General features: G+C 45.6%; 1 protein-coding gene across 4 annotated transcripts in view; it reads left to right on the plus strand.

Moving 5' to 3' along the window:
* Window positions 1–176: 176 nt before the first annotated feature.
* Window positions 177–24,991, plus strand: part of PPP3CA (protein phosphatase 3 catalytic subunit alpha) — a 224,790-nt gene continuing 199,975 nt past the window's right edge. For 3 of the 4 annotated variants that reach the window (XM_056566528.1, XM_056566536.1, XM_056566547.1), the window contains exon 1: window positions 177–648. In XM_056566528.1, the coding sequence (XP_056422503.1) occupies window positions 591–648 (58 nt within the window). In that variant the 5' untranslated portion in view covers window positions 177–590. The remainder of the gene's footprint in view (window positions 649–24,991) is intronic. The other variant, XM_056566557.1, reaches the window with a different exon arrangement.

Genomic DNA, 24,991 nt, shown 5'->3' on the forward strand with positions numbered 1-24,991 from the left:
CCCCCCTCCCAGTGAGTCGTGTGTTCGCCGCACTAGCAGTAATAGCGGGGCTTCTCTCCGCACTGTGGTTTCCTCCTCCCACTCCGCCTCCACTTCCTCGTCTGCAGCCAAAGTGACAGCAGAGAGAGCCATAGTAACAACACCACTGCGCTTTAGGGAAGGGAAATACCTGGAAGGGTTCCTAGCCGTGAGTGACAGCCCCGCGGAGCCAATCAGAGCTGCCAGACGGCCAGCGGGGGGCGGGACTGTCGCTGTAACCCAAGCCGGGCTGAGGATAGGTTGAGCTCTCGCGGATGGTGTAGAGAGTGCCAGTGCCTTGGCGGTGTGTGTGGTGTGTGTGAGGGTGAGTGTCAGGGAATACAGTGGAGCAGTGTCTCTGGCTGGAGACAGGCTGTTGCATTTCAGTGCTCACTGCAGCAAGCTGTGCTATCTGGTGATGTGTGGGGGGGAGGGCTGCTGACAGACTCATTTTCTTCTCCATGCTGGTGAATCATATCTGACAACCGCAGAAGGACAGGAGACAACAGGCTCAACTTCTTCTCCGGGATATAAAGACGTGGTAGAGACAAGTGCACACGCTGCGGCTGGACATGTCTGAGCACAAGGCCATTGATCCCAAGTTGTCTACGCTGGACAGGGCGGTGAAAGGTAAGGCAGCTGGGAGCCATGGCTCTGGGGCTTCATTGCAGTGTTTGGGGGGTGGGGGGAGCCTGGCGCAGCCTCCTCTGCTGTGTGACACATCGGGGGTACCTGGGCATAGCGATGGGCATCTGCCTGGCACTGGGTGGTTCATCTGCAGGAATGGTCTCCCTCCATCACTGCATAGTAGACAGCATTGCTGTGTGGGTGGCAGACTGGTGGGGGCATTCTGCTCATCTGCCCCCAGTGGATTGTCTCCATCTGTAGTAGAAGGATATTGGGCTGTGTCCATGGTGCCAGCTGTCTCTGCCAGGTGGTATTGCTGTATGGCTATGGTGCCATTCCTTCTTATGATGTAGTGGTCAATATTACCCATGTTAATGGGGAAAATCCTGTGTCTTCTCCCTAGTCTTACCCCCCCCCCCATTCCGCTGGCTTTTCCCATTAACCCTTCATAGCCTGAGGATGGCTGCGGCACGTTGCCTTGGCATGATGTCGATGTCGCCAATCCCACTGTTGAGTGATCTAGGAGATGGGGAATCCAGCCCCACTATTGTGAGATGCTACATTCCAGAGGATAGTACTAGGAGGGCTGCAAGTAGGAGCAGTGCCACATTCCAAGAACAGGTTAGGGAATTAACCCTTGGGACCTGGAAGAAAACCACATACCACTAGGAAGCGTAAGGGGGTGAAAGGAAGGTTATGGGTTTCCTATAGGTATTGGGACTGCGGGTTATAGATATTGTAATAAAGTATGTTTTTGTATTTGTAAATAGCAACAAGATCCTGGGCCCTATGCACCTTCTGCCATAGCAGAAGAAGGGAGATGAGAGCTTACGTGAGTTTTCCCAACCATGGTGCCTCCAGCTGTTGCAAAACTACAACTCCCAGCATGCCTGGACAGCCGTTGGCTGTCCGGGCATGCTGGGAGTTGTAGTTTTGCAACAGCTGGAGGCACCCTGGTTGAGAAACACTGGCCTAAGAATGTCTGGGCATGCTGGGAGTTGTAGTTTTGCAACAGCTGGAGGCACCCTGGTTGAGAAACACTGGCCTAAGAATGTCCGGGCATGCTGGGAGTTGTAGTTTTGCAATAGCTGGAGGCACCCTGGTTGGGATACACAGACCTAAGAATGTCCGGGCATGCTGGGAGTTGTTGTTTTGCCACACTTGGAGGAACCCTGGTTTGGAAACACAGGCCTAAGAATGTACGGGCATGCTCAGAATTGTAGTTTTGCAACAGCTGGAGGCACCCTGGTTGGGAAACACTGGCCTAAGATGTCTGGGCATGCTGGGAGTTGTAGTTTTGCAACAGCTGGAGGCACCCTGGTTGGGAAACACTGGCCTAAGATGTCCGGGCATGCTGGGAGTTGTAGTTTTGCAACAGCAGGAGGCACCCTGGTTGGGAAACACTGGCCTAAGATGTCCGGGCATGCTGGGAGTTGTAGTTTTGCAACAGCTGGAGGTACCCTGGTTGGGAAACACTGGCTTACGTGGACACATAGGACTCAACCAGGTCACTGGCTACAGTAGAGATTAGAAGCAATACATTAGAACCTATAGATTGTCATGTTTGATGGAGAACTATAGATCCCAAGCATCAGCATATCCTAAGTGAAGATTCTGGTCAGAGGACTGCGGTGGGTGGTGGATCTATAACCTGTGCTCAGGAATTGATTTCTGGATTTTTCTGTAAGCTGGAATCTGCTGATGCATCCATACATAACCAATGCTTTCTGCTGGGAGCGTCCACCTACGGTAGTAAATATATATTTGTGTCCGACAGGGGAAGCCGATATGGCAAATAGCCCAGAAGGTTAGTTGTCAGCAACAAATCCATATGCACCTTGATGTGTGGCCCTTTAAAGGGTTAATGGTTATTCGGTTCTAACTTTCAAAAGCCATTAGGCATCCTCCGCAGGTGGTTGACTTTCGCATTGTAGCTACATCCTCGGCTATGAGAAGTATAGGGGATTATGGAAGGAATGACATGCATAGGCTGGACGGGTTTATTATACAGTGGGCACATAATACATGGCACATAATACATGGCACATAATACATGGCACATAATACATGCCCTCATCATCCAGTGCCCCAGCAGAGGATGAATGTATTAGAAAGCGGTGTAATGCTTGCCTTGTACCGCTGCACCTATAACCTCACATCTGGCCCAATGGTCAGCCGGCCATGGATTTCTGTGCGGACAAATATACTGAATGCTTGGAGAGGCTACTAGATGATATATAGCAGTGGTCTTCAACCTGCAGACCTCCAGATGTTGCAAAACTACAACCCCCAGCATGCTGGGAGTTGTAGTTTTGCAACATCTTGAGGTCCGCAGGTTGAAGACCACTGACATATAGCATCCATTGAGTCTGTGTTTTCCAACCAGGGTGCCTTAAGCTGTTGCAAAACTACAACTCCCAGCATGCCTGGACATTCTTAGGCCAGTGTTTCTCAACCAGGGTGCCTCCAGCTGTTGCAAAACTACAACTCCCAGCATGCCCGGACATTCTTAGGCCAGTGTTTCTCAACCAGGGTGCCTCCAGCTGTTGCAAAACTACAACTCCCAGCATGCCCGGACATCTTAGGCCTGCGTTTCCCAACCAGAGTGCATCCAGCTGTTGCAAAACTACAACTCCCAGCATGCCTGGACATTCTTAGGCCAGTGTTTCCCAACCAGGGTGCATCCAGCTGTTGCAAAACGACAACTCCCAGCATGCCCGGACATTCTTAGGCCAGTGTTTCCCAACCACGGTGCCTCCAGCTGTTGCAAAACTACAACCCCCAGCATGCCCGGACAGCCAACGGCTGTCCGGGCATGCTGGGAGTTGTAGTTTTGCAACATCTGGAGGTCCGCAGGTTGAAGACCACTTATATATAGCATCCAGCAATGCAGATGACCAGTGCTTTTCTTTAGAGCCGATCCCAGAAAGAGGGGGATCAAGCGTATATTACTGCAGCACATATGCTATTTATTATCGTACAATCATAAAAAATACCTTTTGACGCATTTAAAAAAAGCTTAATTTTTTTTAAAAATTCTATTAGGAAATATAGACGGGTCTTTTCCTCGAGATCATCACAGTAGAGACCTGTTACAAAAAGCATCCGTCGGTCTGAAGGAGCCATCCTGTCTTGTATTACAGACAACTCATTGATCTGCCTGGGCACGGTGTAGGGCTTCGTTTCCCTTGTGGTGGCGCTATAGGAAATTTAAACACTTACTGCGGGGCTTCTTTCACGCTACAGCTGATGGCTGGGATTCCCGGCAGTGGGGACACCCTGTGATCTGCTTATTGTCCAAGAATCCTCCCAGCAAGTAGAGATTATGTAAAAACATCTGTAGACCTATGTCTTGTGTTACATAATCTGATAAATGCGGCAGCATGAGACGTATAACAGTCTTTTGGGACGGACGGAGCTTTTTGTTTAGTTTAAAATTTTTATTTTTGCCAAATATCAAAAAAGTCTGTCTTCAGCTTAAGGCTGCATTCACACCATGTTTTTGGAATACAGTTCCCGTATCAGGTTTTTGATGAAAAACTGATTCCTCAAAACTGTATCAAAACGTGTGTAGAAATTTTAACCCGTATACGGTTTGAAAAATGATGTCCGGTTGCATCTGTTTTGTAAGGAAAAAAAGTATACGTTTTTAAAGGGGTACTCCGCCCCTAGACATCTTATTCCCTATCCAAAGGATAGGGGATAAGATGTCAGATTGCCGCGGTCCCGCTGCTGGGGACCCCCGGGATCGCCGCTGCGGCACCGCGCTATCATTAATGCACAGAGCGAGATCGCTCTGCACGTAATGATGGGCGGTACAGGGGCCGGAGCATCGTTATGTCATGGCTCCTCCCCTCGTGACGTCACGGCCAGCCCCCTCCCATAGACTTGTATTGAGGGGGGCGGGCTGTGACGTCACGAGGGGCGGAGCCGTGACATAATGATGCTCCAACCCCTGTATTGCCCGTCATTACGTGCAGAGCGAACTCTCTCTGTGCAGTAATGATAGTGGGGTGCCGCAGCGGCGATCCCGGGGGTTCCCAGCAGCGGGACACCGGCGATCTTTGGATAGGGGATAAGATGTCTAGGGGCGGAGTACGCCTTTAACTTTTCATTCCTTTATGAATAAAGTTTTACTTTTTTGATTGAAATTCAAAGAAAAAAAACTGTACAAAGTCAAAAACTGTATGGTGCAAAGCGGATGGAACCGCACGCTCATACGTTATCTATGGTTCCCATTGACTCCTATGTAAAAAAAAAAAAAAACAACATATACGGTATATGATATTTGAATATGTTTTTTTGCCGGGACCAAAAACTGTGGTAGGCTATGGTTTTGGGTACGGGAAAAAAAACGGACAAAACCGTACAAGACGCAAAATGGATGCATCTTTTGGCGTACGGTTTTCAAAGGAGAGTCAATGCATACGGTTTCCAATATGGTTCCGTACGGTTTTCAAATGAAAAATGTATACAGGAACTGTATTGCAAAAAGGTTGTGTGAATGCAGCCTTACACAGGGGTATTACAGATGCATTTTTGTATCCATATTATGGCCTGGCCTGACTGACCGACCCTGTCAGATAACTGCCAGTTTAGGTTATGAGACCCACAGTCATTCTGGGACTTGTGGTCATAATACACATGCAAAACATTTGTCTCTAAAATGCCCAGGTTAAATTGCTAAAGAACAGGAGCGTATAGGCTCAGCAGGCCTTTAAAAGGGTTTTCCAGAAAAACATTTATTTTTATATATCAACTGGCTCCAGAAAGTTAAACAGATTTGTAAATTACTTCTATTTAAAAAATCTTAATCCTTCTAATAATTATCAGCTGCTGAAGTTGAGTTTTCTGTCTGGCAACAGTGCTCTCTGCTTGTCTCGGGAACTGCACAGAATAGAAGAGGTTTGCTATTCGGATTTGCTTCTACTCTGGACAGTTCCCGAGACAGGTGTCATCAGAGAGAACTTAGACAGAAAAGAACAACTCAACTTCAGCAGCTCATAAGTTCTGAAAGGATTAAGATTTTTTTTTTTTAATAGAAGTAATTTACAAATCTGTTTAACTTTCTGGATAACCCCTTTAACTACTAGGTCATCTCATCTGGGCCTTGTGCACACAGTGAAGATTTGATCAGTATTTTGCATCCTTTTATTTTTTTTGCCGAACCATAAGTGAATCCTATTACAGAAAATAATGGGAAGGTATTATGTTTTTGTACCTATTCCTGATTTATGGTTTCTCTTAGAAGCCATTCCAACTCAAGTGCCATATATTATGGAGCAGGTTTTTCAGTAGGGGTACGGTCCCACCTGGCGTATTTGCTGCTGCGTATTTTATTTTCCTATTGAAGTCAATGGGTAGGAAAATACGCAGCAGCAAAATACGCCAGGTGGGAACGCACCCTAAAACTGCGCAGTACTACATATATTCCACCAAACCTCTGCTACTGAAGCTTGTTGGTGACCCTCCCAAAAACAGGTTGCATTGATCTTTTTTTCTTTTTTTTTTTTTTGTATTTATTGTACCAAGCAGCTTTATCCACATCATTGTGACATCCCTTATAATGTTTTTGTTCCATGCAACTGACTTTCCTGTGAAAGAGTATTTCCTGGCATGAATCCTAAACTGTGCTCACCAGATTGTCGCGGATGACCTCCTTTTGTACAAGAGCTTTCGTGTAGTTGATCCAGTAGAGCTCCTATATTGGCTTTGATTTTCTTTTTTCTCTTGTAAATGTTTTTTGGTTATTTTTGCACATTTTTCTGGATCCTACTAAGGAAACAGAGCCATCTGAAGGCTCCGGATTGTAAATGGGGGAGGGGGAAGTAATCTCCTCATGTCGGATTCTGTCAGATGAAATCAATAACCTATCTGTTCGGTATGTACGTGCTCACAGCCTGTCCTTTACATGACCTGTGACTGAACCGTGCACGGAATACAGAGCCATCTCAGATTAGGTTGCCTCAGGTCGTATTGGTGAAGGGGTACTCCATTGCCCCAGGGTTCTGAACATTTTGTTCCGAACGCTGGGTGTGGGCTGCCCAGGCCAGGTCCTTAGTGACGTCACGCCCCCTCAATGCAAGTCTATGGGAGGGGGCGTGGCTGCCGCCACGCCCCCTCCCATAGACTTGCATTGAGGGGGCATGGCCGTGACGTCACACCCCTGCAGCCAGCATTCTGAACAAAATGTTCCAAATGCTGGGGCAGTGGAGTACCCCTTTAAAGGGGTACTCCCGTGGAAAACTTTTTATTTTTTTACTTATTTTTAATTTTTTTTTTAATCAACTGGTGCCAGAAAGTTAAACAGATTTGTAAATGACTTCTATTAAAAAATCTTAATCCTTCTAATACATTTTATGGGCTGTATACTGCAGAGGAAATGCTTTTCTTTTTGGATTTCTCTGATGTCACGACCACAGTGCTCTCTGCTGACCCCTGCTGTCCATTTTAGGAACTGTCCAGAGCAGCATATATATTTGCTATGAGGATTTTCTCTGCTCTGGACAGTTCCAAAAATGGTCAGCAGAGAGCACTGTGGTTGTGACATCAGAGAAATCCAAAAAGAAAAAAACATTTCCTCTCTAGTATATAGCCCCTAAGGCTAGGTTCAGATTACAGAATCTCCGGGCAGAAAATTTCCGCCCGGAGATGCCGAGTGCGGCCAATAGACTGCAATGTGTTCTGCGTAGATTTCCCCCTGAAGAAAGAGCAACCCCTTTCTTCAGGCGGAAATTTCCAAGTGGATTTTCCGTTCACAAATGCCGCTTCACAAATTCCGAAGTGTGAATTTTTGAACAGAAAACCATTCACTACACTATGCATTTTAGCAAGCAGAATTTCCACCTGCAATTTCAAAGAGGAATTGCGAGCGGAAATTCCGTAGTCTGAACCTAGCCTAAAGGTACTGGAAGGATTAAGATTTTTTAATAGAACTAATTTACAAATCTGTTTAACTTTCTGGCACCAGTTGATTTAAAAAAATAAAATAAATAAAAAATAAAATTTTCACAGGAGTACCCCTTTAAGTACTAGTGGCCTAAGTGGTCTTTTTTTATTTTATTCTATATATTAGATATTGGTAAATCTGATGTGCTCTGTTTTGAGTACTGCTTGTAGTATGTTGCGCACACTACCCCTCGGGGAATAAGGAGGTAATAATGGTTTATTGCTCTGCAGTTGCTTCGGGCTGTTTATTATAGTTTCTAAGAGAGGTCAACAAAACTTGTTTTCGTGGTTTATTTAACTTTCGGCTTTATTAATTTTACTTGGCTCTAACAAAGTATTCCCATTGTTGATGGGTGTAACTAGCAGTAGCAAAATGGCAAGGTGGGGACAGGACATGATCACTGCCATCCAAATCCTTATTCCACAGCTGTCTTGATATGTATGCGGTGAATGAGAGCCACCACTATTGGTCCCTGCATGGGGGCCTCCTATAAAGGCTTTGTAAGTATTTATCTATAATCTGATACATAAAGGTAGGGCCTCATCATTTACGAGACTGTGCTAGATACGCCTTACTCATTTAACCAAGAAAAGTATAAAAGCTCTAAACCTTAGTTTCTTCTTAGTATCCTTTTCTCAGTCTTAAAGCGTACCCGTCAGATCCAAAAAAAATGTTTTAATATATCACTCAGTACCTAATCCTGACCATGTACATTTTTGTGTCTAGCTCCTTTATTTTTTTTATTACACTTTTAATTTAGCTCACTAGTCTGAATTCCTCTCAAAGGGAGGGGGCGTGGCCTCACTGTGCAGGTCTCCGCCCCCTCCCTCAGTATGCTGTCTGCTCACATCTCCCCTAGCATTAGCAAAACTACAACTCCCAGCTTGTCCTCACTGACAGTAGTGGGACACAAGCTGACAGTGGGAGGATTTTTCCTTCAGTGATGAGCCCTGTGCTCACAGCTGTCAATCAAGGAAGTGTGTCCATGACATAGGTGATGATGCATGGACACAGCAGGACTAGTATGTGTCCAAGCAGAAGGGGGGGGGCAGTTGTTTGACTGGCTTTTTCAGTAGGAAATACAGAACATTTTCTAATGAAAGCAATTGCAAAACCTATTGGTTATACATGCTTTACAACATATCAAAAGTTTTTGTATCTGACAGTGCCCATTTAAAGCGTCATAAAGATGTGTCAGATGTTTTGATCGGTCAGGGTCTGGATGTGAAGACCCCCACCCATTGCTGAAACAAAGAAGAAGCTCTTGGCTATATGCTTTTCTCCTTGCTGTAGGAGATGGCCTCCTTTCTATAGAATCTATCTTCTGCAGTGGGAAAAGCTTCTCCCTGCTCATTCTAGCTATCAGTGCGGATCTCTGCACTCATTCCAAGAACGATCAAATTCTTTCAAGATATGTGACAGGTAATACTGTAGCACAGGAAGGTTACTTATGTTAAAATATGTATAAAAAAATATTTTAGATTAGATCGATTTCTTGAAGACAAGGGCCTTTCCCAATGCATTATTAGAGCAAGTGGACAACATACTGCCAAGTTTCCCTCTTGGGACTCCCAAGTGGAAGCCAGAACGGAGAGCCACTCTGCAAAGTGGTTCCTGTTCTGACTGACATGAGCCATCCCTGTTTTTCATGGATGGCCTTTTATCTGCATTGCTGCTATCTAATACTACACTCCTGCTGCAGTGGTGAAAAAAGTCGTAAACCTGTGTTACAGTTTGCAGCTCTTTGTTACGGTTTACACCAAAACCATTGGCAAATGTCGGCCAGTCACTATCTGTAATCTGCATGAATATAAGCCTTGCCTGTTTTCTTAGGGAATTCCGCGCAGTGAACAATACCGTCAGTGTGAATGGGTCTTCACACTGAGGAATTTCAGCAGCGGACAATTGTTCAGCGCAAAGAAAGAACATGGTCATTCTTTACGCGAAATTCAATAGTGACGGCGCAGTGCCCCGCCGAGATTCCGCAGTGTGAACATACCCTTAAAGGGGTACTCCACTGCTCAGCCTTTGGAACCAACTGTTTCGAACGCTGGAGCTGGCGCCGGGAGCTCGTGACGTCATAGCCCCACCCCCTCATGACATCACGCCCATGGGGAAACGGACAGGCTGTTGCTCTGCAGTAAACTCAATATACTAAAAACTAGAGGTCACTTTAATTGGCCCTGTAGTGGCTACGTTCTGGCTGTTTAAAGGAAACCTGACATGAGTAGCACCCTCACTAAACTGTCATACAGGCCTGTAGTGAGGGTGATACTGATCAAAATGATACTTACCGCGTCCCGAACAGTCGTTCCGTTCCACCGTAATTTATCTTTTTCAGTATATGCAAATTAGTTGCTTGGGGCACAGGCGGAGCTACGAACCCTGCTCTGGGAACTGTGATGCCATCTTTGCCTGGTGGCCTGCGCCCGGCTCCTCCATATTAATAATCCCTCTCCCTGTTTACTCGGTCTGTTACTGTACTGCGCATGCGCTGCTTCCTGGGTACACCCGGTCGTTCGGCTGAGCTTCATTCCGGCGGCCACTTGGGACCTATAAGAAGCCTCCATGCGTCGTTCTCCTGGCGAAGATGGCGTCACAGTGCCCGTAGCAGGGTTTGTAGCTCCGTCCGTGCCCCAAGCAACTAATTTGCATATACAGAAAAATAGTGCTGGGCGGTATACCGGTTCATACCGAATACCGAAATGTTTTTCCTGCTTGATATGAAGGTTTCCCTTACCGCAATACCTGTTGGGCCCCTCCCCCCTCGAATTAATGAAATATCAGACCTGTCCCCACATAGGGCAAATAATGCTGTGTCACCCGCGGGTGCCGTTCTGCTTCTCTTTTGCCCCCCCCCCCCCCGGGTTTATCAGCCCAGCTAATCATATGTTACCAGCGAGCGCTTCTTCTCACTCTTTCTTTCAAAATAATTATCAGCCGCTGCGCTGTACTGTACTATCCTGAGCCAGGGCTTCATTCAGAAATAAACAAAATAAACTTTAACTCAACTTCTTCCTACGTTCCCCCCGTTGCTTTGGAACGGCCTCACGGTCCTCTTGCTGCTTCCTGGGGATGGGAACGTCACAGAGCCATCAGCCTATCACCGGACGCAGTGATGTCCCGCATCGGCCAGTGATAGGCTGAGCGCACTGTCATGTAAGGAGCCGGCCGTCTCATTACATGACAGTGCGCTTAGTCTATCACTGGCCGAGGTGGGACAGTGCTGCGGCCGGTGATAGGCTGACAGCTCTGTGACGTTCCCATCCCCAGGAAGCAGCAAAAGCAGCGGAGGACCGTGAGGCCGGTTCTGGAGCAACAGGGGGACAGCACAGCGCTGGGCTGATAAACCTTTGGGGGGGAAACTGCGCCCATCACATGATGATGGGTGGGTAAATACCGTGGAACCACCATAATTTACAAAAATACTGTGATAAACATTTTTGGTCATACCTCCCAGCTCTACAGAAAAATATGAATTACGGCGGAGCGACGGTTCGGGACGTGGTAAGTATCATTTTGATCAGTAGCACCCGTACTACAAGCCTGTATGACAGGTTAGTGCAGGTGATACTGATGACAGATTTCCAATGACTTTCAAATGAATATGCAAATTTCTTTATTCTCGCGTCACTTGGACTTTAGAGCCTGTCGGTGCCTGCAGTCTGCTACGAGAGAAGAGTGCTCATGCACCAGCAGGCTCTCATGTCCTAGTGATGTAAAAGTGGAGAAATGCTGGTAATTCTGTTCACACGCACTATTAGTACGGGTAAACAGCCTTTAAAGTGCCTTTTAAGGGTCTATTCACACGTGCAGTATTCTGTGCAGATTTGATGTACAGGATTTCAAGCTGTGTTTGGTCATTCAGTTCACATTGAGATCTGCAGCAGAAAATCCTACGCATCAAATCTGCGAATAATACTGTACGTGTGAATAGACCATAAAGAAGCATTTTTACCTTATATAATGCACACTCATCCTTGGTATTTCTGCATGCAGCGCTATCTTTTTCATTCCAGCTGTATCACTACATGTTTTTACTGCCCTTGGGTCATGTGATTCCCAGTCTGACCATCAGAAAATACTTTCTGTAGACAGGATGTCAGTCTGTACTGTTTGGTTGTCTTCCATTGTCTGTCTGATCCCTCCCTGCAGCTCTGACCTTTCTAGTCTCCACCCAAAACTAACTACATGTTCTAATTTATAGAAGTCTGCTGCTGTTGTGTCTATGCAACAAATAGATATAATGGGAAAGGCTTCAGTGTGGGTGCAGGCTTTGAAAGGCGCAGGACATAGGACATCAACAGGTAAGTTGAAAACGGAGGTAGTTTATTCTCCCAACATGCAACGCGTTTCACTGTTACAGCAGCATCATCAGGCATGATGAAGCTGCTGTAGCAATGAAACGCGTTGCATGTTGGGAGAATGTTGAGAGAATAAACTACCTCCGTTTTCAACTTACCTGTTGATGTCCTGTGTCCTGCGCCTTTCAAAGCCTGCACCCACACTGAAGCTTTTCCCATTCTATCTTTATTCATCCGGCTGGCTGCGGACACTCCTTACTAGGGATCGACCGATATCGTTTTTTTTAGGGCCGATGCCGATAATCGGTGGAGGTTAGGGCCGATAGCCGATAACTTATACCGATATTCCGGTATAAGTTATCGGCTATTTATCCCCCCGCGACACCGCTGCAGATCATTGATTTAAAGCGGGCGCTTTTGCGGTGCCATAGGCCGCCGCCACCACCACCCGCTTCTCTCCCCTTACCTCTCAGGGTGGTCCGGGCCATCCTTCCTTCCTGTAGTGTCCGGCGGCATTCCGGGTGGAGGGTGAACCGGTCCGGGCTGTCCTTCTTCTCCGGGCAGGCTCCGGCCTAGTAACGCAGCATAGACGCCGCTGCGCAGTGACGCCCGTGCGCAGCGACGCACCTGACGTCATGGTGTAGCGGCGTCTATGCAGCGTACTAGGCCGGAGCCTGCCGGGAGTGGAGAAGATGACCCCCGGAGAAGGATAGCCCGGACCGGTTCACCCTCCACCCGGAATGCCGCCGGACACTACAGGAAGGATGGATGGCCCGGACCACCCCCATTACGGGTAAGTTGAATTTTTTTATTCACTCGGAGGGGGGGGGGCCCGACCGGTATACCGCCCAGCACTACGGTGGGGGGTGCGATGGGTCGGGGGGGGGGGGGGGCGTTGCGGTGCGGTGCGGCGCGGCGGGTCGGGGGGGGGCGTTGCGGGGGGCAGGACATTATCGGCTTATCGGCAAGGTAATTGCCGATACCGATAATGCCCAAAATCGTGATTATCAGCCGATAATATCGGCCATACCGATAATCGGTCGATCCCTACTCCTTACCATGCACTCACCATTGTTGTGTATGTGGCTACACAACCTCTCCAGGTGAGCTGCTATTTGTGTGCATGCTATCACCTTACAGGTCTTTCTTTCAATACACTATGGAGCGCTGTATTCTCTTTATATTATGTAACAAATAGGGCTGTGACTAGTATTCACTAGTACCGGTAGTTGAGTCTATACAGTGATTAGCTGCAGAGTTATAACATTCCCTTCACACTGCTCCCCAGTGTGTAAGAGCTGCAATAGGAGGGATAAAAGAAGGAAGACTGCAACTATATCTCATATGATACTTCATAGTGTAAGGGGACAGATCCCTTTTTCACCATTTATTGGTGCACTTTAATAGGACTCAAAGCAACCTCTGTCTCTGCAAAGTCAAGAGCTTCATGGGAAATTTAGCCAGTGTCAGGAAACCTGACACTTGGAGGCATAGCAAATCTGTTCTGGCCCAGCCTCCAGTCTATTTTCAAGCCTCTTACAAGGTCCTTTTTACCGATCTTTTGACCACCAAACAGATTGGTAAAGGGTATATATAAGGAATAAGGGTCCATTATGAAGGATGTCTTTATGGAGAGAGTTGTTACTGTACTATTTGGTGACAGATGCTCTTTAATCTTTCCACCCACTGACCACTATTGATGTCTTATCTTGTGGATAGGCATTAACTAATTTTACCTTGGAAAACCCATTTACATCAGCCATAGACATTAGATATGTCAACTATTTCCACTTCTTGAGGGGACCAACTAGCTGCCAGAAAACTGGGGGGGTCATTGGATGTGTTCAAATCTGTCCTGCATGGTTCATCATTCCCTCAATGCCAGAATGTTGGGTAGTCTTACTTTCTGTGTGTATGTGTGGGGTGGGGGTGGGGGGGGGTTGATAGTTTGCTGGATCGTTCGTACTGCCCTTGCCTGTCCTGTTACACGGCCAGATGAGTGGCCAGCGGCTGTTGATTTTTTAAGCAAGGCAAAACGACCTGATCTGCTGATCACTGTCACTATTACACAAGGTGATATGTAGTCAGTAGGATGATCTGTATAATAGTCCAGCCATCAGGGTGGTATATATAGGTAAATAAGCCAGTCACCTGACAATATCTATGTATACACAGATATGAAATGCTTTCGGGCACAATGAGTAGGGGAAGGATAATGGATGAGGCCATATGGTAGTTTTATAGCTGGCCTTTGAATACATGAACCAGTCCAGTCTCTTTGCCTACAAGCTAAATTTCTAGTACACTTGAAGCATCTATTGCCTCTATCCCACCACCCATGGAAAGCCATTGGTTACATGTAGGGATGTCCCAATACCATTTTTTTTTTAAGACAGAGTACGAGATACTTTAATTCTAGTACTTGCTGATACCAACTAGGAGTACGTTTTTATTAAAACATTTTTAAAGGAAATCTGGCACCAGGGTGACGCGGTTTCTGGCGCTGCTTACCGTATGATATGTGGGTCCTTGTTGTGTGCAATGGAGGCGGCTGCTGTAGTATGAGACAAGATTTCTCTCTTCTCCATTGGGCAGAACAGGGAATTTGCATTGGTGGCGAGACCAATGTCTCCGGAGCGATTGCACTGATGGCCACATAGGGGGAGATTTATCAAAACCTGTCCAGAGGACAAGTTGCCCAGTTGCCCATAGCAACCAATCAGCTAACTTCTTTCATTTTTAAAAAGGCCTCTGCAAAATGAAAGAAGCAATTTGATTGGTTGGTATGGGCAACTTTTCCTTTGCACAGGTTTTGATAAATCTCCCCCATGGTGAGCAGCGGTAGAAACCGGTTTACATATAAATTCAAGCTAGTGCAGGTGACTCTGCTGTAAGATTGTCTTTAACAGTAGGTATTATCCCCTTGTAGGTAGTATAGATTGCAGACATTAGTAGCAGCCCCCTTGTAGACAGCTGACCCCCCCCCCCCCCCCCTTGTAGACAGCAACTGCAGCAGGTGTCTGATTTGGTATCGGGGACATTAAACAAGTCCCCGATACCATGCAAATGCCTGTCGGTATCGGGACATCCCTAGTTATATTTTGCCTCTACATTTGGTATAAAAAGTTCAAGACCATGCTACAGTCATCTAGATCCTTCCACAGCTCCGCGTTCTGAGTTCTGCAAAAATAGTTGTGTTTATATTTTTACGGAATTCTGAAACAGTTTTTGTGCAGAATTTGGTCAAATTCTATGTGAAATTTAAGCTTTTTCAATTAATGAAAGCACTTTTAAATGTGTTCTGTGTATTCATGTGGAAATTCCTCATGAATTCAGCATTGGTGCAGAAAGATGTGGAATTCCGAAGTTAAAGCGGTAGCCGAATTCCTCATCTATGCAGAATTTCTGCTGTCTAAACATAGCCTAAGGGTACGTTCACACGGGCGGATTTATTTGCGGGTTTCCCGCTGCGTATTTGAAAGGGGGCAGGCTCTTCTCAGCTGTGTACAGCAGATTTTCCGCGCCGGAATTTCCGCTGCGGAAAATCAGCCGCAGACCCTACTGACTTCAATGAGGCTTGTGGCGGATTTTCCGCAGCGTAAATTCCGCCGTGGAAAATCTTCTGCGGAAAACAGAGAAGCGCCTGCCCCCTTTCAAATACGCAGCGGGAAACCCACAAATAAATCCGCCCGTGTGAACGTACCCTAAGTCTGGAAATTTTCTACATCAGAAAATATACCAAAGCAGAAGTGGATCCAGCTGAAGGGGAATATAAAGCATAATGTTATACATCCCCTTCTACCTGGATCCACTTCTGCCTTTGGCACATTTTTTGCCGCAGAAAATCTGCATCATATCTGCAACATGTTCTCTTATCCTAAAGTGACTTTTAGGCTATGTTCACATGGCACAATTTCCGTGCGGAATTCCGAATTTTAAGTTCCCATTTCTCATGGAAATTCAAATTCCGGTTTCTGCGGACTCTGCATGGAAATCCATTGCTGTTTTTGAGATGGCGCATTTTCGAGCCGTCCTAGCGCTAGCATGTTCTGCCGGCGCTCTGCTGTCAGGGGAATGTCCACATGGAGATTTTCCGTTTGAACATAGCCTTATGGTCTACTTGCATTTTTAGCAGATTTCCTTCCAAGGAGTCTCCTGAAACCTCTAGCTTCCAAAACTACTTATCAGATGAAAGAGGAATGATCAAAGTCTGCACCAGACTGCAGTTTTGTGTATTGTGAGTAGAACCTGCGATCAGAATCCTTCCAAGAGGGTTTTTTTCTTTTTTAATCCCTCTCATACGTGCATGCATTATCACAGAGGTCTGGCTTTCTCTAGAAGGCATATTTGACTATGCTGAGGCTTGTTCTGTGGTTATTTCAGGTTCAAGCAGGCGTGGGGGAAGTACAACACTGTCCCACGTGTGAAGTTGTGTACAGTTTACACTGAACAGCCTTGACTTCTGCTTTTTTGGTGCAGCGTTTATATTATTGTCTTCACATCCGGACATTGGTTTTTACAATAGTGTCCTTCTAGTTATTTTCGGTTCCTCATGTGTTTGTGTCGTGCATCATGCAGACATTGGGCCAATACCAGGAATAAGTCAGTCGGGTGCATGTGGCCAGGGCTGTGCTATGATGTCTCCGTAGTTTAGAGAAAGAGGCCGTGTATGTATGTATGTATGTATGTATGTATATGGCTGGCTATTAACCCTTTAGATCGCTGCTGTCAGCTTTGACAGCTGCGATCTAAAGGGATCTTCTCACAATCCCTGGTGAATATATATTATTCATCATGGATTGGGAGAAGATCCCTTTAGATCACAGCTGTCAAAGCTGACAGCAGCGATCTAAAGGGTTAATAGCCAGCCACGGCGATCGCGGCTGGGCTATTAGCGGCGCCCCCAGCTACAGCAATCAGCTGGGGGCTCTGGATCCATACACCATGAGTGCCACGGTCTTAAAATTAGAGGTCTGGTGTGAGGTGCGAACTGCATCCATTCTGCACCTCTCCGGCCCTGCTTGCCCAATGCAGGGCTAAACACATTGAAAATGTCCCTGCCCGGCGCCTGGATCTGCATGTCCCGGGCGTTATTTCCACACAGATTTATACATACATGTAATCTACATCCTTCCATAAATCACATGTGCTGAATTTATAGAAAAATGCTGCACATTGGCTCAAGTCCTAACTGGAAAGAAGATGCTGGTGCTAGGACCGCTCGGAAATCTGCCATCTTAGATGGCAATGCATTTTCTTTTGCAATCTGCAGTAAGAATAGACATAACTATTCATGTACAACAAAAATAGTGAAACATAGCCGCACAGCCAACATGACTAGTCTTTCTGCGGACCCTGGAATCTGAATTTCCAGCCGTGTGCACAGTGTAGCGGAAACTCCTTGAAATCAATAGGACTCTGCTGCATTGGAATGTCCGTGTAGCATTGCGCATGGAAATTCCATCATGTGAAAATAGCATTACCATTCATTTCTGTGCAGCTAATTCAAAAGTGACCGGTTACTTATATTTGTTTTGTGAGAAAAACGTGAAAAAATGGGGGGTTCTTGAGAGCGCTACTGGATGCAGTAATGAATGAATTTCAAAGACAGCCAACAGTTACACAGGACTGGTTTTTATTCAAAGGAGTCAAAATGGTACAGGACAACGTGTTTCGGTGCACACTCGCGCCCTCAGGTCCACAAAATCTTTTTTACAGTTTGTATTCCTGGCAGGGTTTCCGGTGTGTGTTATTTTTTTTTTGTTTTTTGTTTTGAGCAGTAGTATTTTTTTTTAAAGGAGTAGTCTCATGGAATAAAACTTATCACCTCTTCGCAGGATATGGCATAAGTTTTAGATCTTGGGGGTCCGAGCGCTGGGGCCCATTGCAATCTCCCTATAGGAAGCCCTAGCTCTCCCCTGGAGCGGTGCATCACGACCCCAGCCGGACGCGGGTGCCGCCTCGCCCTATCCATATATCTCTATGGGAGAGCCGAAGATGGCCAAAAGGCTCTCCCATAGTGATTTATGGAGGGGGCGGGGTTGTGATGCGCTGCTCCAGTAGAGAGTCGGGGCTCCGTACAGGAGATTGTGGGGAGTCCCAGTGCTCGGACCCCCGTGATCCTGTGGATAGAGGATTAGACTACTCATTTACTTTAACTATGGCTTTGTGAAACTCAGGCTGACCATGCACTAGAGACTTTGGATGACCAAAAAGATGGGTTTACACTATTTTTACCTGGCCATTTTGTTACAATTAATTTTTACTTAATTTATGGCTCTGTCATCCAGGAGTACCGGCTTCATGGACCAGGTATGACAGGCCACTCGGAATATGGCCATATGTAGACACTAATGTAGGGCATATGTAGACGGCTCAATAGGGCCTCATTTATTAAAGCTGTCATTGCCAAAAGTAATCGGCTATGTAACCATTTATTTATTTTTTTACGGCAGGTTAACAGAGATCTGATTGGTTGGGCATCTTCTGTATAAACGTGATAATGTTAATGTAAGGGCTTTATTATGTATTGCATCTAAGTCGTCTGTATATAAGCTTCGTATATTACTTTAATAAAACAGTTTAGTGCAATTAGTGTTGTGTTTAGTGATGGCTATTACTGTGCAGCCCTTTCTAAAAGTAGAAGCTTTTATTTTGGGATTGTGAAACCCGAACCAGACAATGGTTATTTTTTTCTATATTTAATTCATGTGAATGGTTGTGTAACTGATGAGTTTATGGTATGTATTATAATTCTAACCGTATCTAGGGCCTCATAACCATTAGAAAAAAGTCAGCCAAATCTGACTGACCTCTTGTATTCGAGCCTCCCGACTCTCCCCCATATGAGGGCATGTTGAATTCCAATGCACAACCCTTTTCTGAGGTGTCTGGTTGGGGCTTACTTCCTTTTACCTGTGTTGAAGGTGTATTGGCATCTTAAAGGGGTACTCCGCTGCTCAGCGTTTGGAACAAACTGTTCCGAACGCTGGAGCCCGGGAGCTCGTTACGTCATAGTTCCGCCCCCCCCCCCCCTCATGACATCACACAGCCGTCACGCCCCCTCCCATAGACTTGCATTGAGGGGCGGGGCTATGATGTCACGAGCTCCTGGCTCCAGCATTCGGAACAGTTTCCAAACGCCGAGCAGCAGAGTGCCCCTTTAAGGGTCTTTATAATTTTCTACTTTAATATCTCTTGACTTTCGTCTTTAGTGGAGTTTACTCCTCCCCCTGTTCCATGTCCATTGTATTTTTTAGTGTATGGTGAGAAAGAATAGCCCATGCTCTATTCTAACCAAAAAATGCAGAGAAACCTGTTGACCTCATTGAGAAGACCACCTTATCAATACGAGATTTTTCGGTCTACCATACATTAAGCATAGTGAGCATTTTCTTTAAGACCATCCCAATAGACCACTTTTCAGTGCAGTTTTGCGTGTCTTCTAAAGGAGGTTTCACTGTACTACATAGTCATTGTTGTAGTCCTAATGTACCATCACGGACAAGACACTATGTAAACTGTGAATGTGTAAATCTCTTAAAGGGGTACTCCGTGGAAAACTTTTTTTTTTTTTTTTTTTTTTAAATCAACTGGTGCCAGAAAGTTACAGATTTGTAAATCACTTCTATTAGAAAATCTTAATCCTTCCAGTACTTTTTAGGGGCTGTATACTAAAGAGAAATCCAAAAAAGAAATGCATTTCCAGTGATGTCCTGACCACAGTGTTCTCTGCTGACCTCTGCTGTCCATTTTAGGAACTGTCCAGAGAAGCATATATTTGCTATGGGGATTTTCTCCTGCTCTGGACAGTTCCTAAAATGGACAGCAGAGGTCAGCAGAGAGCAATGTGGTCATGGCATCATAGGAAATGCATTTCTTTTTTGGATTTCTCTTTTGTATACAGCCTCTAAAAAGTACTGGAAGGATTAAGATTTTTTAATAGAAGTGATTTACAAAAAAAAAAAGTTTTTTCCACCGGTGTACCCCTTTAATGCTACAAGCCCCAGTCATGGAAGTAATAACGAGCTCTGAGCTAAATATTTATTCCTCAGACTTCATTATCATTCAACCTTAGTCTCGGTGGATAATAGATTGTCTAGCGTGTTGGATGACTACAAAGCCTAAGAACGCGGGCATACCCTACTAAGCACAAAGGGATGTGTGCAGTCTATGATGAGATAAATGGAGGTTCTCTTACACATATTTGTGTGAATAAAAGTGAACAAACCGTAATACACACTGTATGGAATTTATTTTGAAACGAGGACAAAAGCCGGCTGTGCCTGGACAGGTATGCCCATGAATCTCCATCAGACATGTGTGCAGACATCTGGCATCTTTTCTAAAAAGGGAGGGTTAGGAGATATACTACTATATTGGATTGTCCCAGTTCTACATTTACTATTGATAAAGAAACATGGGAAGTTTTATATACTTTCCAGGCATCCTCCTATTTGCGATAAATGGGACCAGACTGACAGGTGGGCCATCTGTTTAAGAACTACCAGCCTTTCTGCATAAGTTTGACGACTTTATTGGTTATGTAAACGCATGTATGTTCAAAAAGATAATATTAAAGGGGTTATCCAGGAAAAAACTTTTTTTTTTTTTTTTTTTTTTTTTTTTTTTTTTTATATATATATCAACTGGCTCCAGAAAGTTAAACAGATTTATAAATTACTTCTATTAAAAAAATCTTAATCCTTTCAGTACTTAGACAGAAAAGAACAACCTTAACTTCAGAAGCTCATAAGTACTGAAAGGATTAAGATTTTTTAATAGAAGTAATTTACAAATCTGTTTAACTTTCAAGAGCCAGTTGATATATATAAAAAAAGTTTTTTCCTGGATAACCCCTTTAAAAACAGATTTGTAAATTACTTCAGTACTTATGAGCTTCTGAAGTTAAGGTTGTTCTTTTCTGTCTAAGTGCTCTCTGATGACGCGTGTCTTGGGAACCACCCAGTGTAGAAGAGGTTTGCTATGGGGATTTGCTTCTAAACTGGGCGGTTCCCGAGACACGTGTCATCAGAGAGCACTTAGACAGAAAAGAACAACCTTAACTTCAGAAGCTCATAAGTACTGAAGTAATTTACAAATCTGTTTTTAAAGGGGTTATCCAGGAAAAAACTTTTTTTATATATATCAACTGGCTCTTGAAAGTTAAACAGATTTGTAAATTACTTCTATTAAAAAATCTTAATCCTTTCAGTACTTATAAGCTTCTGAAGTTAAGGTTGTTCTTTTCTGTCTAATTGCTCTCTGATGACACGTGTCTTGGAAACCGCCCAGTTTAGAAGCAAATCCCCTTAGCAAACCTCTTCTAAACTGGGTGGTTCCCGAGACATGTGTCATCAGAGAGCAATAAGACAGAAAAGAACAACCTTAACTTCAGAAGCTCATAAGTACTGAAAGGATTAAGATTTTTTAATAGAAGTAATTTACAAATCTGTTTAACTTTTAAGAGCAAGTTGATATATAAAAAAAAGTTTTTTTCCTGGATAACCCCTTTAAGTAATATATTATTATTTAGTTGTCCTGTTTTTTGTATATTTTTGGAGTCTCACCCTTAGCCATTAAAAAATGGCTTCAGATGGAAGAACATGTGTTAAAAGGGTACTCTGCTGCTCAGTGTTTGGAACAAACTGTTCTGAACATGGGAGGCGGGAGCTCGTGATATCACAGCTCTGCCCCCTCAATGCAAGTCTATGGGAGGGGGCGTGACAGCTGTCACGCCCCCTCCCATAGACTTTCATTGAGGGGGCGGGGCATGACATCATGAGCTCCCGGCGTCTTCTCCAGCGCTGAGTACCCCCTTTAAGTTGTCAGGAAGGTTGACTGTCATGTCACTTGTTTCTCCCTCTGACATCTTATGGCTTGAGGGTGCCATCCAGACAGGACTGAAGGCTAGCCAACTAATCGGGTGTGACTTCAAAAATATACAAAACAGGACACAACCTCCAGACACCAGTGGTAAATAGTCATCATCCCTCTTTATGGGTTTAGAATACCAATATAGTGGCCACCTTTTTAATAACATTGGCACCATACAACTAGTATCACCTACCAGTGACCCATCCCAGTCGGCCAAGGGCTCACCTTTTGGAGTCGTTCTTGCACACTGATCAGAGGAGAGAGTCTAATGGTTGGGGCTCCTGAGACATAGCATGCATGTCCTGCATTTAGTACCTAGGGCTGGGTGGTGACCAAATGTGTGTGTATCACCCGCATGCGCTGCCCTCCTCGTCCTGTATGTTGCGGCTGCCGGCGCTGCGGTATCCCTATGCCCGGGCTGCAAAAGGTAAACAAAATAAACTTTAACGAACCTACGTCGGCCTTACGCTGGGGACGGGAATGTTGGAGAGCTGTCAGCCTATCACCGGCCGGAGCGATGTTCTGCCTCGGCCGGTGATAGGCTGAGCCCACTGTCATGCAGGGGTGTGGAAATTTTATAAAAAACTACTTGTCCACGGGACTAAAATGGAGCAAAATCTACTTGTCCCTCATGACGATCCACTTGTCCCGGCCAATTTTCGCTTTTACGCTCTCGTTTTTTCCTCCTCGCCCTATAATAGCCATAACTGCCTACTATAATGACACCTTTTAATTTTTCAATAACATATTCTCTGAACCAAAAAAATATATAAATATATATTAAGGGAAGTGAAATTGAAATAGTAAAAGATAATTTAGCAGATTTGGTGGTTTTCTTTTCTGCGCCATTTACCTTGTGGTTGAGGTAACATGTTAGTTTTTTATACTTTAGGCGCCTGATTACAGCGATACCAGATTTGTATCGTTTACGTCATGTTTTACTAATTCTGGACTTTTTCTAATTTTTTTAATTGCCATTTTTTAACCCCTGTAGCTTTATTTTTTTTCCGCATACCAGGCTGTATGAGGGCTAATTTTTTGCGTCATAATCTGTTTTTTGTATCGGTACCATTTTGGCATTGATCTGACTTTTAATCGCTTTAACTTTTTTTTTTCTGGGATATTATAAAAATTTCAAATCTGTGGTTTGGTATTTTTTTTTTACATTTACCGTACGGGATACATAATGTTATATTTTAATAGATTGTACAATTACGCACGAAGCGATACCAAATATGTTTATTTTTATTATGTTTTCATGTTTTTATATAGGAAAAGGGGGTGATTTGAACTTTTAACATGGAAGGGGTTAATGCAGCGGTCTTCAAACTGTGGCCTTCCAGATGTTGCAAAACTACAACTCCCAGCATGCCCGGACAGCCAACGGCTGTCCTGGCATGCTGGGAATTGTAGTGTTGTAACATCTGGAGGGGCACAGTTTGAAGACCACTGGGTTAATATGGGTCTTTCAAACTTTTATTAAAACTTTTATTTATTATTATTATTTTTTTGACACTTTATTAGACTTATGAGGAATCATTCGATTCCTCAGACAGATGAATAGAGATTCTATTGAACTCTATTAATCTGTGTGCTCTGTGATCCATTGATAGAGCCTGGTCCAGCCAGGATCTATCAATGACCGAGCTGGGACTGGAGGAAGCAGAGGTAAGTCCTCCGGCTACCTCTATAGTGGATCGCCCCCCTGCAATCGCGCTGCGGGGGGGGGGGGGCGATCCACCCCACTAGCCCACCAGGGAGCGTTCACATCTCCCTTTAGACGCTGCTGTCAGCTTTGACAGCGGCGATCTAAAGGGTTAATAGCCAGCCGTGGCAATCGCCGCATGCTGGCTATTAGCAGCGGCCCCCGGCTACTGAGAACAGCCGGAGGCTGCAGAGTATGGAGCGGGCAGGAATCCCGAGCCCGCTCCATACTCCCCTGTTAGCGTCGCATACAGTCTCCCCGTGCAGACGTGCGGGGAGCGAAGGCAGAGGACGCAGGTCTGCACGGGGAGAAATAAGCCACGCCCCCCCCCCCCCCCGCATGTCTGCAGAGCAGGGGAGAGAAGACAAATACTGTACTCATCTCCCCTGCTCTGCTTCGGAGGACACAGGCTGCAGAGTATGGAGCGGGCAGGAGTTGGGTGCCCGCTCCATACAGACTGCAGATCTGCCGCACTTGTCAGGTCCGGCCCTGCTTGCCCGAGGCCGGGTTAAGGGCCGGACAAATTCACCTGCCCGGTGCCCAAAACTGCTAGTCCGGGGCGTCGGGCGATAGAAATTCCACATGACATGTAAGAAGCCGGCCAGAGCTCCTTACATGACAGTGGGCTCAGCCGATCACCAACCGAGGCGGAACATCGCTGCGGCCGGTGATAGGCTGACAGCTGTCCGACGTTCCCGTCCCAAGGAAACAGTGAGGCCGGTACCGGACCAACGGGAGGTGATTTAAAGTTTATTTTGTTTGTTCTTTTGCAGCCCGGGCATAGGGATACCGCACAGTATAGAGCAGTGGTCTCCAACCTGCGGACTTCCAGATGTTACAAAACTACAACTCCCAGCATGCCCGGACAGCCGTTTGCTGTCCGGGCATGCTGGGAGTTGTAGTTTTGCAACATCTGGAGGTCCGCAGGTTGGAGACCACTGGTATAGAGTTTCAGTGCCGGCAGCCGCAACAAACAGGACGAGGAGAGCAGCGCATGCGGGTGACATGTGAGTAGTACCCTGATGGGGACAGCACTGGGCTGGGCTAATAATTGGGGGGGGGGGGGGGGGGGGGCAGAACAGCGCTTGCGGGTCACATAGGATTAGTTCCCCGATGTGGGGACAGCGCAGCGCTGGGCTGATAATATATTCATTCTAGATGGGGAGGGGCCAAACCGGTATTGCAGTATGGGTTAAAATTCATATCGTGCAGCACAAAAATGTCGGTATTCGGTATGAACCGGTATACCGCCCTGCCCTATTAGTACCCCACAAATTCTGGTTATGGTGGTTGTACAAGTGGTGCGCTCTTATGGGAATCTCTTACGCACCAAGTAATGGCGAGGAGCAGACTGCATACACCCTGAAGCCATGTAGACCTCTCTGGTGTTTACTCTAATGCCCAGGCCCTATTGATCTGCGTACAGTTATTGTGACAGGATCTTCACACAAGTAATTTAGGCCTTTTTTGCTGCTGACAGCCTCTGCAGAACAGCACTCGGGAATTCAGCTG

Source organism: Hyla sarda, chromosome 1 (assembly GCF_029499605.1).
Source record: "Hyla sarda isolate aHylSar1 chromosome 1, aHylSar1.hap1, whole genome shotgun sequence".
Taxonomy (NCBI): Eukaryota; Metazoa; Chordata; class Amphibia; order Anura; family Hylidae; genus Hyla; species Hyla sarda.